Here is a 14,915-nt window from a genome sequence, read left to right on the forward strand (position 1 = left end):
GGCTGACTCTAAGCCCACCCTCCTACCCTCTGTCAAATGGGCAAGCTTCAACATAAGGTTTCTTGCAAGCACTAGACCTGACCCCAGGGTGGGAAACGTACAGTGTTTCCCTACCCTTCAGAAGAAAGGAGTTAGCATCTCTATGCTGACATCCCCAGCATTCACTTAATGTCGCCTCCTTACACTGCCATTATGGGAACAGATACCATCTGGAGGGGTCTTTGTAAAAGAAAGTCACCTTGTTGTATCTACCCCACTCAAAGTGTAAGGCCATGGTGGGGAATCTGATGGTTTCATGTATAAAAATGACAATAGTCTCTTGATGTCTGAGCATCTTTTTCAGGATTCAGACTTGCTTCCTGACAAGGAGGAAGCAATAATTTCTTCAAGCCTCTTCCCTTCTTGCAATTTCTGAAATGGGATAGAAGCCGCCCTGCTGCTCTCAAGTCCCCTGCCTGTAGCCCCACAATAACTTTTTCTTCCCACTCTCCATGCATCAATTGTAACTACCTTCTCCTGGGTGAATGGGCTGGTCTAGGCATTGATAATTCTGTCTTCCCTTGCTCTCACCCCATATGCCTTTATTGCTTTCATCCTAAGATTTTCTATCTCAAAAAACTGTAAATTCCAAGATCTCAAGGGTGGGCTCCAGAGAAGAGGTGTATTTCTCTCTGCTAATTGGCTGGAGACCTTCAAAATAAGTTTCACTGTCTAAAACTGGCCTTGCAAATGTTTTAGAAAGTTGCCCAGTCAGCCGGGCACAGTGGCTCACGCCTGTAATCCCAGCACTTTGGGAGGCCAAGGCGGGCCAATCACCTGAGGTCAGGAGTTTGAGACCAGCCTCACTAACATGGAGAAACCCCATCTCTACCTAAAAAAAATACAAAATTAGCCGGGCGTGGTGGCGCATGCTTATAATCCCAGCTACTCAGGAAGCTGAGGCAGGAAAATCGCTTGAACCTGGGAGGCAGAGGTTGCAGTAAGCCGAAATCATGCCATTGCACTCCAGCCTGGACAACAAGAGTGAAACTCCATCTGAAAAACAGAAAAAGAAAGTTCAGCCCCAGCAGTCTGCCCCACCTCCTTAGTGTATTGGAGAGATAAATGAAGTGAATATTCTAAACTTACATACCTGGGAGGAACTTATCTCCTATGGGCAAGACAACAGATAGAAAAGTGGAAAAGAAGATGGGCGCAGTGGCTCACACCTGTAATCCCAGCACTCTGGGAGATTGAGGCAGGTGGATCACGAGATCAGGAGTTTGAGACCAGGCTGGCCAACATGGTGAAACCCCATCTATACTAAAAATACAAAAATTAGCTGGTAGGAATGGTGGTGTGCACCTGTAATCCCAGCTACTTGGGAGCCTGAGGCAGGAGAATCGTTTGAACCCAGCAGGCGGAAGTTGCAGTGAGCTAAGATCAAGCCATTGCACTCCAGCCTAGGCTACAGAGTGAGACTCTGTCTCAGAAACAAGCAAAAAAAAAAAAACCACAAAAAAGAGAAAAATGGAAAAGAAGGGCTAGGTAGGGAAACATTCGGGTTCCTTTTCCCTCTCTTGAGTTCCTCCCAGAAAGAAAAATTCCAGAAGGACCTGAACAAAGCGCCTCGTGGCATCCAGAGTCCTCATGCCCACTCCCTGCCCACCCCACCCTCCAGGCTGCTGAATCCAAGTACCCACAGAACCTGGTGCCTTTGGCTCCCATCTCTAAAGCCCCCAGTGTTTTCCTTTGGGTCTGCTCTTTCCAAAATAACCTGTCTTTGCTTTGCTTTTCTTCAGGATCAACTGCCTCTTTTACTACATGATTTCTTTTCTCCTAGCCAAGGTTTCCTCAGCCCAGTGCCTCCTTGCTCCTTTCGTCTTCTGTCCTAGGAGGCTAAGATGCATGGGTCTTCCTTCCCCTTCATGACCAATTTCCATTCCCTTGACAGTGCACCTCTCTATAAGGTCTATTTGGTTTCACTGCCTACATAGCTTTAGGTATACTACATTTCCCCATTGTTGGAACATGAGGCATTGGGCCAGACGGCATTAAAGCCTAAAGTGAGGCATGTTCAGGATGCCACAATGACCAAATTCACGGCATCCCAGGATGCACCTGACTCCGGAATCTGATGAGGTAATGCTAACATGCATCCTGGATCCCTGAGATCCACTCCCAGCATCAGCCCTTCAGCCTTAGCTGGGTTCGCCCCCTGCCATCTCCAAGTAGATCTTTGCTGTCATTCTCATCACAGTGCTTGCGTGTGGGAGGTGTTGCCCAGCTGTTTTCTAGTCCTGATTGGGATGTCCCCTTTTCCTTGTTCTGGGTTGTTCTTCTAGTCTCCTTTTCCCTTTGGTTTTTGGGGAGCTGAGAGCATCAGAAAGCAGAAGTTTAGGAAACTTAGAGACTAGAATTGTGGAGGTTGGAACCTTGTAACTCCAATAAGCACTGAAGAAGGTGTCTCTACAGTCCCTCTGTCCATGGAGCTGGAACCCCCCCACCCACCCCAAGTATAAACCCTCTCCTCCTGCGGGTTCAAACTCCTCAGTCCCGGAGAACTGAAACTGAATAATGTGAGGGAAGGGTGGTGTTGCAGCTCAAACTGTGATCTGGATCCAGAAACTAGCCCTGAACAGCTCATGGCTTCTCAGGAAGCTTTATAAAAGAAATGTCTCACTCACATTCTGCCTGCTTTCCCATCTTCCCTCCGGGGAAAATGAAGTCCAGTTAATAAAATCAGCACCTTTCCTACATTCCTAGTAGATCAACCCTTGGCATTAAGTAGATAGATATTTCTAAAATTATTCTACCAGATTCAGATTCATGAAGGCTAAATGGAATTCCTTTTGATTTTGTCCTTGTTATTTAGGGGTCAGGGATAAGGATAGTAGAGTTGATTGAGGCCCTAGATCGGGACCATTGTCAGAAAATGAATGGCCTGGCCGGGCATGGTGGCTGACACCTGTAATCCCAGCACTTTGGTAGGCTGAGGTGAGCTGATCATGAGGTCAGAAGTTCAAGACCACCCTGGCCAGCATGGTGAAACCCCATCTCTACTAAAAATATAAAAACTAGCCGGGTATGGTGTTGCACACCTGTAGTCCCAGCTACTCAGAAGGCTGAGGCAGAATTGCTTGAGCCCAGCAGGTGGAGGTTGCAGTGAGCCGAGATCGAGCCACTGCACTCCAGCCTGGGTGACAGATCGGGACTCCTTCTCAAAAAAAAAAAAAAAGAACAGAAAGAAAGAAAAGAAAATGAATGGCATTAATTGCCTCTGTCTCTGTGGAACAGAGCACTGAAAACCAGAGACTACTTGTGTAAGCCACCACCAACAAAAACCTCTTCCTTTCCCTCCCTCAGTCTAATTGCTGAGTTACTGTCAGCATTTCCGCCAGACATTTCAGAATCTCTAATGCATTAATGCACGTAGCAGCATTCTCTATAATGGACTTGGCCACTGGGTTCTTGAGCTCCATTCTCAGGGACCCTGTCTACTTCAGCCCAGGGAAGGAATAGATACCCAGAGAAGATACCCAGAAGAGGATGAGTCCAGCAACTCTTGGCCCAGGGGCCTTTCCATCATGGCCACCTGTATATTGGCTACTACACAGCCCCTGTTTTTTCTTTAAACACATGAGTTACTTTCTTGGAAAATCTGCAAAAAAATAGGTAGTCAGTTTAATTGATTTAGAGGTTCCTGAGCCTTGAAATTCAGTAATATATAATTTGCCTTCAGAATCTTTAAGTTGTTTGCCTTATTTTTAACAGTACAGGTAAAAACAACGAATAAGCTGCCAATGTCTGTCTAGCTTGTAAGGAGTGATGGAGAGGGAAAAGTCCCTTTAAATTTTAAATAGTCTCGGCCCCCTGTACACCTCAGATGCCCACTGTGGATTCAAAGGGAAGAGAAAACTAGATTATGGCTGGGCTTGGGACTCCACGGCAAATTGTTCCCTAAATGAAGTGTGATATGCAATAACATTTTTCCCCTTCTCACCATTGCTGTGCGGGAGGGACGCTCTCTCTTGCTGTCTCCTGTTCCCTTTTCCCATCTACTTCCATCCCCGCTTCCCCAACCTTCCATGACCCTCCCTTCCTCTTTCTTCACCTCTCTCTGACTGTGGAGCAAAGCTGTCTCACTCTCTGATTCTTTGCAGATCGACGTAATTAACACATTCCAGACGGGAGCCTCTTTTAAGGGAGTCCTAAGGCGACAGAACATGGGTCAACACCTTGATGTAAAACTTGTTCCTAGTTCATCCTATGTAGCAGTTGAACCAGTCAAATCCCCCACCACTTCTGTTCCTGCTGTTTCATCTCCTCCTATGGGCAGTGAGTGATAGTCTATTATGATGCATGATTTGCTAAAATGACCACAAGAGAGCACGTGGCATCCACTTTAACCAACCGTGGTTATCTTTTCCTTTTGGTTTTTCCCTTTGATCCTTTGACTTAAGGGAAGAAAAGACAAAAATCCCACTCCAAAACCAGCCTGTGTGCCCTTGTATTTTATTCTTTTAATGCAGAAAATCTATTACCTTAACTGTTTTAAAGACGGTAATTCTGTTTTCTGATTGTTCTTCTGCATTGCTTGTTTCTTCCTTGAGTTTTGTTTTATTTTGCTTCGCCTTTTTTGTCTGTTTGTTGCTTTGCTGGAGTATGTTGTTGCTCCTCTCCTCTCCTCCTTCTCCTTTGAGTCTGAACTCTATCCCCTCAGCCTAGATGTGAGGTTAGGCCTAATGAAAACCCAGGAACTTTCTTTACATGGGGGCAAAGTTTGGGATCTTTTGAAGGAAGGTAGGAAGGGAGCTAATGTGCCTGTGGCTGTGTTTTGACTAATGGACCTGTCATAATTGAGCCATTATTAAACTTGGTCAAAATAATAGTCCATTTGGCTGCCACTGTATTGCTAACTGGCAATTTTAGCATACCAAGTTGTATGCTATAGGTGAAGAAAAGAAGGTAGTTCAGTTCAAATGTATACGGTTGAACATCCACATTATTTTGCTTTTCAGGGACTCTGGTTTAAAAATCAATTAATTCACCGGGCGCGGTGGCCCGTGCCTGTAGTCCCAGCTACTCAGGAGGCTGAGGTGGGAGAATTGCTTGAACCCAGGAGTTCTGGGCTGTAGTGCGCTATGCCGATTGGGTGTCCGCACTAAGTTCGGCATCAATATGGTGACCTCCCGGGAGCGGGGGACCACCAGGTTGCCTAAGGAGGGGTGAACCAGCCCAGGTCAGAAATGGAGCAGGTCAAAACTCCCGTGCTGATCAGTAGTGGGATCGCGCCTGTGAACAGCCACTGCACTCCAGCCTGGGCAACATAGCTAGACCTCCATCTCTTAAAATAAATAAATAAATAAAAATTTTTTTTAAAGTTAATTAATTAATTAATTGATATCAAGGTAGGAGAAATATACAAAAGAGTCAAAGTAACGTTTTTTTCTTCATTTACTAAACTTTTTCAAGGAGTTTCTGAAGAGGAGTCCCTTTTATTTTGCTTCTCCTTTCCTCTAGTTTGATTGTTTCACCAATAGCCAGCTCTTATTTTGCATATAAAGTTTTAGGAACCCCTTTCTCAGCCAGACTTTCAATTGCAATGTTATCAATCCCCAACCTAAGATCTGGTGTTCCCATTGGTAGATTCTTGGATTCTTGCTAATGCTTATGCCCTCCTATTCCTGCTTATTTTCCCTTCCCCAAATGGGACTCAGAGAGGAGAGAGAAAGTAGCTAGTTCTCTCCTTGATAATGTGGGAAGAAGTTTATCTGTATTAAATATAATGTGGGTTTCAAATTCTGAGTGTTCAGTCTGTTCCTTCCTCCCCATTCCCAACCTCACCCCCCATCTCTGGGAAGGGGCTGAAGAAAGAACAGTGGCCTTGTCTGTGGTTCACATGATCGTGGACTGTGTGGGTTGACCAGATTTAGATTTGTTTTGTCTTTTTAGCCAAAGTGTTCTGATGTGAGGAATGGAGGTGGGGCTTGATAGAGATACATACGATTTCTTTAGGTCAAAAAACAGGCAAGAAAGAACTAAGTCAGTCTTGCCCTGCAAACATCCAGGAACCTCTCACACCAGTCCTTTCATATTCCTCTCTTAATTCCTTTTTTCCTTATAGTTCTGTCATCCCCTTCTAACTAGCTTCCGTTCTGTTTTAATTATCCCTTTCTGGTAGGAAGGGTCAGTTTCAGATGTCCTGATGGTTTGATGGAGGAAGGAGACCAAGCAGAAGACTGAGCCCATTGGGATCTTGTAGAGGACCTGGTAGAGGGTATGCTCCAAACCCTCAAAGGCTAGAAGATCAGAGGAGAGACAGGCCACACCTGCTCTTTCTCCAGCTGTGCCTTTTTAGTTGGAGCTCCTAGAAGTTATAGCCATACCTTTTAAAACCCTCTTTCCCATTCCAGATCTCCAAATAAATTCAACCGTTTGTCCTACCTTCATTAGATAGATCTCTAAGATTTCCCTGCATAGGGAGGCTCTGATCCTCTTCTCCTGGTTTCTGAAAAGAGCAGAAAACAGAATATTCTGGCTGAGGAAATGGAGTCTTCACCTGCCCACTCGTGGAGCTGCAGAGAGTAGCCCTCAGCACTCATACCCAGTCTCCTGAGTCACGAAAAGAGTTGTCCTTCAACCAGCCACTTCCACCTGTAGGCCGGGGCCCCAGAAGAGACATTTCCCCAAGGTTTTGAGAAATGATGACCAGGGAGGGAAGGGTTAACTGGCTGTGTGGCGAGTGCTCAAAACTTTCCCTGCACCTGCTTCACTAGCCCTGACTGCTCGTCCACGAGGCCTCATGCTCCAGGAAGGGAAGATGCCAGCCCTGGGTGGATTGGTGGTGAAATAGTGTGTGGTTATTCATCAGCATGTGTCCTCTGAGGCCAGTGCTGGAGTTGGGGCATCCTGGCACAGCCCCATGCCCTCTCCTCCCTTACCCTTCTCTCCACCCACCAAGCCAGCTGGTGTTCCCTAGCTCTCTGACCCCTCTTCACGTGAGCTTCCCTTACAGGTGGCTGGTTTCCCTTTAGATTCCAGAAGTCCTGCAGTCTAGCTGGATGACTGTTTCTTGCTCCCCAAAAGATGTTTCCCATATTTTTTCCATCTACCCATCCCCAATTCACTTTTATCTCCCTCATTGTTTACCTGTAACAGTATCATTGGTCACCCCAACAGGTGAGAGGAAAAGCCAACAAACAGGGCTCCAGACCCACACTCCAACCCCAATTGTTAAAAATTTATTTTCTATAGTAGACTTCACATGTAATTGTTTCAATAAGTATTCAATTAAATGGAAGCAGGAAGTTGAAAATCACTGATATTGAAGATGATGTACTGGTGGATAAAGGCACCTACCCTCCTGTAATATTCACTTTAGATCTTGAGAGCATATGAAAAATGTGGGCTATGTTATCACTCCTGACAGTGATGACTTTGGTGGGGTGGGATGACTTTGGTCTCAAACCTTGGCCATTATATCTGTACCAGGACCAACGGAGAAGGCATTGGGTTTGGACTCACTTAATCCAAATTGCCTTGCTGTGAGATTTTATGTAGATCAGTGAAAACTGGAGACTTCCTGAAGACCAGATGGAGCTTCCATTCCATCTGATCTCACCTAGATCTGGAGCAAAGGCAACATGACAGGTAAAATTCGCACATCAGATGGTCAAATAGGAATCAGATAATAAAAATGTGGTCCTCACTATCTGTTCAGCATGGTGAGTGTGTGCCTATGCTCCCTGATTCTTCTTAGCTGAGGGGTTGAGCTGATACTATTGACTGGCAAGGAGTCCTTTGCCTACTGAGCTTTGAGCACCCTCAGACCTGGGTGGGTCTTCAGGCTGTAGCAGAGTGGGGCAAGATAGGGAAAGCCTTAGCCAGTAGAGACACGTTCTCCTCCAGAGAAGAGGGACCAACAGTACTGGTACTGAGCCTGCTTTGAGTAGTATTTAGGAAGGTTCTGTATGGTGGTAGGAAGCACTGGAACAGCGATCCAACCCGTTTATTTGGCTGACTCTTTGTATGCTCTGCTGTCTCCAAGTTCTTGTGTCTCCTCCCGGAATACAGTTTTTGCTTAAATGGCAGAGGAATGAAACAGGTACGCTGCTCCCACCTTCATCACTCCTACCCCTCTAACCTCAACAGTTTCCCCTGCATTACTCCCATTTCTTTTCTGTGGGAAGATTTTTTGGACAAGACTAGGCTCAGCCACCTTCCAACAACTGAAACTGTCCTACAACAATTTACCTTTCCCCTGGCCCCTCTCACCAACCTCTCAGAGTTCCAGCCCTCTCCCTCTACCCCAATCCTACCAACTCCGATTCTAAGCCACCCCTCAGAGAGACCTACAGTTCAGAAAAGCAGAGCTGCCAAAATTGTTGGTGCCTGCGGACAAGCAAAAGCTGTTCACAAGAATCAGTTATGCCGATTTTCTTCTTCATGACTCTGAACTGACCGAATCCCTTCCTTTTTGTGCAGTAGGACAGAGACTTTGACACTGGCCAATGCATTTCCCTTTGCCCAGTAAAATGGCACGTGGTTTCCTTTCCTTCATCCTCTTCACCCACCCTTCAGAAATGCCACTTGTTTGTAGCACTGCCTCCTGGATGAGGTTTCTCTCCCTGGTCCCTTTCATTCCCTTCTCCACATAAGACCATGCTCCTCTTCACAATTTGGAAACAGCTGGAGAAAGCAGCATGATCGGGCACGGTTGCTGTGCATCAGAGACACGAACATGCATTGAATTATGAGAGCCAGGTCTTTTCTCAATAGGCAGGAGGAAGGCATCTTTTGACATCTGTATTTTACCCACTTCGGCTGAAGGAGTGAAGTTCTGTGTTATTTGCGGGGAGGGGACACAGTGGTGGTTGTGGGATGTAAAAATATGCATGTTTCCTGGCTGAACGGGCAAATTATTAAATTGAAGAGTGTTAATTTTCTGCATGCTGCTGACACAAATGAAGATTGGTTTGTCTGCCTGGCTGCAAAGTATTCATGGTCACATGTCACCCAACGTGTATTATGTGCACATTGGTGTATGCTGGCTCTTTGAGGTCTTTAAACAGATAACTAAATCTCAATGCATAATTTTTCCATTCCACATTCACAAAGTGTTTGGCCTCAACACAGAAATCCACATGTCTGAATCATTTTTTAAGTTTGGCTGTTAATGTGCATCTAGTTCCCATGTCCTTGCCCTCCGCCTAAAAGAACTAATGAAACTTCCTGTTTTCTGTTTCATTTTAAAAGTAGATTGTTTGGGAATGCTAACGTTGCTTTGGGTTTTCAACTTTTTTTAATGCAGCTTTCAAAACATCCTAGCTGTTTGCCATCACTCACCCCAGCCCACCCCACTGCTTCAAAGTTGAGCCATGTGATGTTTCTGGTGCCCCACGATCTCCTCTGACCTGTTTGGTTTTGGTTGTTGAGCAATCACGTTTTATAGTTTGGATTTTGTTTCTCTCCTAAAGCCACCATCTCCTTGTTCTGCCGGCCAATTCTCACCTCCTGTTTTCTCATTCTCCTTTTCCTTTCCCTGGTGTAGATCAAAGTGGTCAAAGCGTTCCATAGTTCCCTCCACGAAAGCATTCAGAAACCCTACAATCAAAACTCCATCCACAACTTCATGACCCACCCTGAATTTGCCATAGATGAGGAGTTGCCACGAACACCACTCCTGGATGAGGAAGAGGAAGAAAATCCTGACAAGGCTTCTAACTTTGGGACTAGGGTGCTCCTGTTGGATGGTGAGGTCACTGCACACGCCAACACAAACAACAACGCGGTGGGTTGCAACCAAGTGCAGATCTCCCACGCGGACAGCCCTCTACAGAGCCTAGAGACATCAGTGTGAATTTTCTTTCTCTGACTCTCATCCCTATTTTCCCTATTTTCTTTTTCATCTGTCCCATCTATAAGGTGATGATGGGACTCTCATTGTCATGTCAACTGCTGTGTCAACAGCAGTGTGTGTGAACCCCCACCTGACCGTGAAGAGGCAAGAGCACAGACCTACAAGGATTTCAACTTAAGCTTGACTTGGGGTTTGCAGCAGGACCCAGTCAAACCCCAGGCAGGTAGAAACTACTCCTTGGTTAATCAGTTGTCATTTGTAAAGAAATGATGGGCCGGGCGTGGTGGCTCACGTCTGTAATCCCAGCACTTTGGGAGGCCGAGGCGGGTGGATCACGAGGTCAAGAGATCGAGACCATCCTGGTCAACATGGTGAAACCCCGTCTCTACTAAAAAATACAAAAAAAAATAGCTGGGCATGGTGGCACGTGCCTGTAATCCCAGCTACTCAAGAGGCTAAGGCAGGAGAATTGCCTGAACCCAGGAGGCGGAGGGTGCGGTGAGCCAAGATCGCGCCATTGCACTCCAGCTTGGGTAACAAGAGCGAAACTCCGTCTCAAAAAAAAAAAAAAAAAAGAAATGATGACAACCCTCTTGACATCACCCACCCCACCTTCTCCCCTGATGTTCATCTCCTGAATTCTGGATTTTGACCTATAAGTCTGTGCCATTTATAAGCTAAGTTAAGGGTTCAGAGGGAGACAAATATCCCCAAGTGGACCACACTGAGGTAGAGATGGAATATATAAAATCAGCCAGTAGTGTGGTTGTTCTTCAATTTTTCCCACTTCGAAAACTTACACCTACAGGCCTAGAAGCCTCTAACTCTTTCTGCCCTTCCAGTCAAACTTCTCTGAGGTTCTTTTGCTCTTCTGTCTTCCCTTCCCTTCCTTTTCTTTTTTTTTTTTTAGTTATGGTGATTAGGAAAATGGAAAGGATATGTGTGAATTGAGTAAACTTTGATCCTTCTCCCTTTTGCCCAAAACAACCCTTGATTCAGTTCTAGAATCCAACCAGTTTCTTTGTTAAAAGGGTCCTTTTGAAGCAATTAAGTGCTGGTAAGAATATTTCCCTGTTGTTGGGCCGGGCGCGGTGGCTCACGCCTGTAATCCCAGCACTTTGGGAGGCCGAGGCGGGTGGATCACGAGGTCAAGAGATCGAGACCATCCCGGTCAACATGGTGAAACCCCGTCTCTACTAAAAATACAAAAATTAGCTGGGCGTGGTGGCGCACGCCTGTAGTCCCAGCTACTCGGGAGGCTGAGGCAGGAGAATTGCCTGAACCCAAGAGGCGGAGGTTGCGGTGAGCCGAGATGGCACCACTGCACTCCAGCCTGGCACCTGGCAACAGAGCAAGACTCTGTCTCACTTTATTTAAAAAAAAAAAAAAAAATTTTTAATAAAAAGAATATTTCCCTGTTGTTGCCAGGTTACCTTCTGCTTTTAACCTGCCATCTTGTCAGGTGTATGTGGTTCTTAAGTGCCAGGGAGATCAGCCTTGCCCATGAAGGTTGCATATGTGTGGTATATAGTTTTTACCATAGGCCTGAGCTTTCTCTTATTCCTAAAGCGGTGGCGAAAGAATGAACTGGGTATGACCCTGCCTCCTTACTGGACTTGCATATTGAGGACCAGATGCTGGCAAATCTAGGACAAGACAGACCATCAAAGCAGACTTTTGTGGGCTCCTCTTTGGGGTGACCACTGCTTTCAAAGCCATCTGCCAAGGCTCTCCAGGGCAAGACCTGACTGGTGGGGAATGAGTGTTGAGACGCCTTGGGAAAGGCCAAAAAGCCAATCTAGAATGAGCTGAGAAAACCTTCCTGCAGGGGCCAGAACCCTTGAGCTTAGGTGCCTGGGGACCAGCTTCGACATTCTCTCCAGTTGCTAATTCTACTTTTTGCCACATGTCACAACTTTCCCAGTCTCTGAGAAGGTCCCAGCCTTTCTCAGATATTCTGATTTTGAAAAATATGTATCCAAAGTGGGAGGCCCCTGTGACATTTTGCCAACTTAATGGAGCAAAAGACCCGCCCCCCCCGCATATCTGCCCTTCCTCCAACCCCCATTCTGCCACGTGCTCCAGTGCTGCCCAGTAAAGCCCTGTGCCTTTATTCCCTGAACACTGCCCAAAGCATCCCCTTCCCATCTGCCTCTCAGGAGTTGGGGAATTTGCTAGGAGATTTTTTAAGTGTTCCTTACTGGGGCAAGGTGGAGCCACATTCGCAGGAGCTCCATTTGTATCCCTGCTGATGCTGACTTCTGTGCAGGCGCCAGTTCATGTCTCCGACTCTCACCTCCCATTAGATAGTGAAGCCCACCCCCGCTCCGCCCTAGAGCAATGGGAGTTAAGTAGAGGAGGCGTATGAACTGCCAAATTCCCATGTGAGAGGAAGGCGACCTGATCCACCTGGCCTTTTCTTCCGGATCTGCCCTCCCTCACCCCTTTCGCCTGAGCTGTCCACAGTAGGAAACATAAACAATGCCCCCTACACATCCTCATGACTCCATAATCCATCATTGTAGGAAATAGGAAAGCAAATTTGATTTTTGTTTTGTGAAATGTACATGCTTCAGTAATTCTTTTCTGTGTCTTAAATACTCATAGGGAAAACAACAGCTCACCCAAGGTGGTTAGGTGTTGACACACATATTCCTCAACTACTTTAGAAGATTTAATTCTATCAAGTCTTGTATTACCTCAGATCGTTTTAAATAGCAAGCCAATAACAAGCTTTGAAGGCTATTTTACCATTCCTGTTCGCAAAAGACTCTCATGGTGCCTGACGGGTTACTCTTGAGGGCTTGTGTCTACTTTGTAAAAGTCAACGGTTTTTTTCTTGTGTTCTAGTTTCCATAGTAGGAGAGAAAATATAGAAATATATGCAAAAATATAGTTTTCTTTAGATCAGAAAGTGATATTTTTGAGTCAGCCATATGTATTTTGTTTAAACGATTTAAAATAAAGTGCCGTCATGTAGCCCTGTGGAAGGGAGCACATAACCAGCTGTTTGACATGACAGGTGACTTAGTATATTTGTGATTGGTTCAAACCAATACACCGTACTTACTTTATCCAAACAGCCATCTTTATACTTAGGGGAAAAAAAATTGTTGGGTTCTAGACTTTTTTAATATAAATTTTGTTGATATGGAATTAAGTTTAAGTGTCTATGTGCATATGTTTTTTATAGAAGTTTTTTTCTATTCAGTTTCACTGATCCAACTGGCAGTGGGTAAATTTAGCATAAGTTAATAACACTTTTCCCCCAAATGGTGCTTTGGATTTGAAAAGGGTCTGATGGGGAGAAGGAGAACATATCATCCTAGTTTCCTCTCTTAATAAACCTAGAAAAACGGGTAGTAAACTGTGGATAGTCAGGAAAATACCCAGCAAGGGACACAGCTGTCAGGAAATGAATCCCCCCACCCCGCCATACAGATGGACAGCCAGACTCTTTCCTAACTAGCGATTAGGATCGGGGCCTCGTTTGGAATTGTGTTTCTTGAAGAATAGCTGGCAGAGAGGTACCAAAGACATTCATATCTCCTGGTCTGTAAGGACGTTCTGATTTGGGGTTTGTGTTTCTCATGGTTTGTATTTCCTATTTCCCCTGGAGTTTTCCGTTAGTGAGTTTTCGCACAAGGATCTTATTTGTGATGCCCTTCCTCCCCTAGAAAGATTTTGTGCAATATATTAAATGGGGACAGAATTCTAAATGGATAAAACAATGGCTGGTCCTTGCCCTGAGTGACAGTCTTGGGGCTAGGTCCTTCCCATAGTACCATCTGTCCTCTGGAGTGACTCTCCTATCCCTAAAGGAGTTAAGAGAGAGAGCACCTAAAAATCCCTCTAGATATTTGTGAGTTCTTTAGGGTTTGAGTTTCTTCTTCCCCTTGAGCTTCAGAGAGGAGAATTAGCACAGTTACATCTGAGTGGTTACCTCACTGGCGAAAACCCAGAGGGGCGTGGCACACTCGTTTGTGCCAAAAAGCCTCTAAATGCATCCCTTCCTTCTTTCCTGCTTCCTTTGCCTTCCAGTCGAAGCAGCTGTGGTACCATCACAATATGGAATTCCCTTCCTTACCTTTCATATCTAGGGACCGCCCCCACTGCACTGGTGAGGGTGGGCACTTACAAATGCCTGCTGTTGTTAAGCCATTCCAGCCTCTTCCTCTGAATAGACCGGACACCCTTTGGTTTAGCTCAGTGCCAGTCCTTTTGCCTTCCCAACGCTGCTGTTAGACCTGCTGCTCCCTTTGCTCTTGATTAGGAGAGATGGAAGGAGATGAGCTCCCGTAACTGAACTGGCCTTTGGTTCATGTTTTCTCCCCGTATGTATATATGCCATATGTGAATATGCCATATATATGTGCCAACAAATCTATCTACGTTGTTCTTTCAAATTAGCACGCAGATAGGAATGTTTGAGTTTCTTCTTCTTCTTTTAGTAATTAGTATAACAAGCACTGGTATTTTTGTACAAAAAAGAAAAACAAAACAAAAGATTGACTATTTGTGGTCTGCATGACATAAACAAGTGAATGGTAATATCAAAGCAATGTGTACCCCAGTGTGTGTTGCCATAATTTGCAACTCAGCTTAACGGCGCACCCGATCTATATTTGCATTTTGATATTATTTAAGCTCTATGTACAATGTTTTGCATGTATTTATATGGTTCTTAAGGGAAAAAAATGCTATAAACTGGCAAATCTGAAATTCAAATGTGTTGTTCCACTGAGACCAGAAGAAGAAGAGTTTTAAAAGGGATAAATTTGGAACCAATAAAGCTTTTTGCTGATGAACAGAAACCAATACTGCTGTGCACTGAATAAAAACTCATGCCCACTTGTAACTGTGCTGTCCTCAATGTGTTGCCACTTTTGGGTAATGCCACCCATTGTCTACATAAGTTGAGAAGGGAAACGCCACACCCACAAGGACAACCTCATTTAAACAAGCACAGAATCCCTCTCGCCACTGGACTCTGACGATGCTTCCCTTCCCTCTGGGTCCTTGTATTGGCTTCATTCCCTTATAGTACAAACTTTGTTCCACCTACCTTGGTTAG

General features: G+C 45.3%; 1 protein-coding gene across 7 annotated transcripts in view; it reads left to right on the forward strand.

The window, feature by feature from the left end:
* ATP2B4 (ATPase plasma membrane Ca2+ transporting 4) overlaps positions 1 to 14,699 on the forward strand; it is a 116,948-nt gene extending 102,249 nt beyond the window's left edge. For 4 of the 7 annotated variants that reach the window (XM_064360252.1, XM_064360253.1, XM_064360255.1 and 1 more), the window contains exon 21: positions 9,533 to 14,699. In XM_064360252.1, the coding sequence (XP_064216322.1) occupies positions 9,533 to 9,841 (309 nt within the window). In that variant the 3' untranslated portion in view covers positions 9,842 to 14,699. Of the gene's footprint in view, positions 1 to 4,142; positions 4,318 to 9,532 lie in introns of all 7 variants that reach the window. The other 3 variants (XM_064360256.1, XM_064360257.1, XM_064360258.1) reach the window with 2 other exon arrangements.
* The last annotated feature ends 216 nt before the right edge of the window (positions 14,700 to 14,915 follow it).

Source organism: Aotus nancymaae, unplaced genomic scaffold (assembly GCF_030222135.1).
Source record: "Aotus nancymaae isolate 86718 unplaced genomic scaffold, 86718_ANA_hifiasm-v0.15.2.pri h1tg000039l, whole genome shotgun sequence".
NCBI classification, from domain to species: domain Eukaryota; kingdom Metazoa; phylum Chordata; class Mammalia; order Primates; family Aotidae; genus Aotus; species Aotus nancymaae.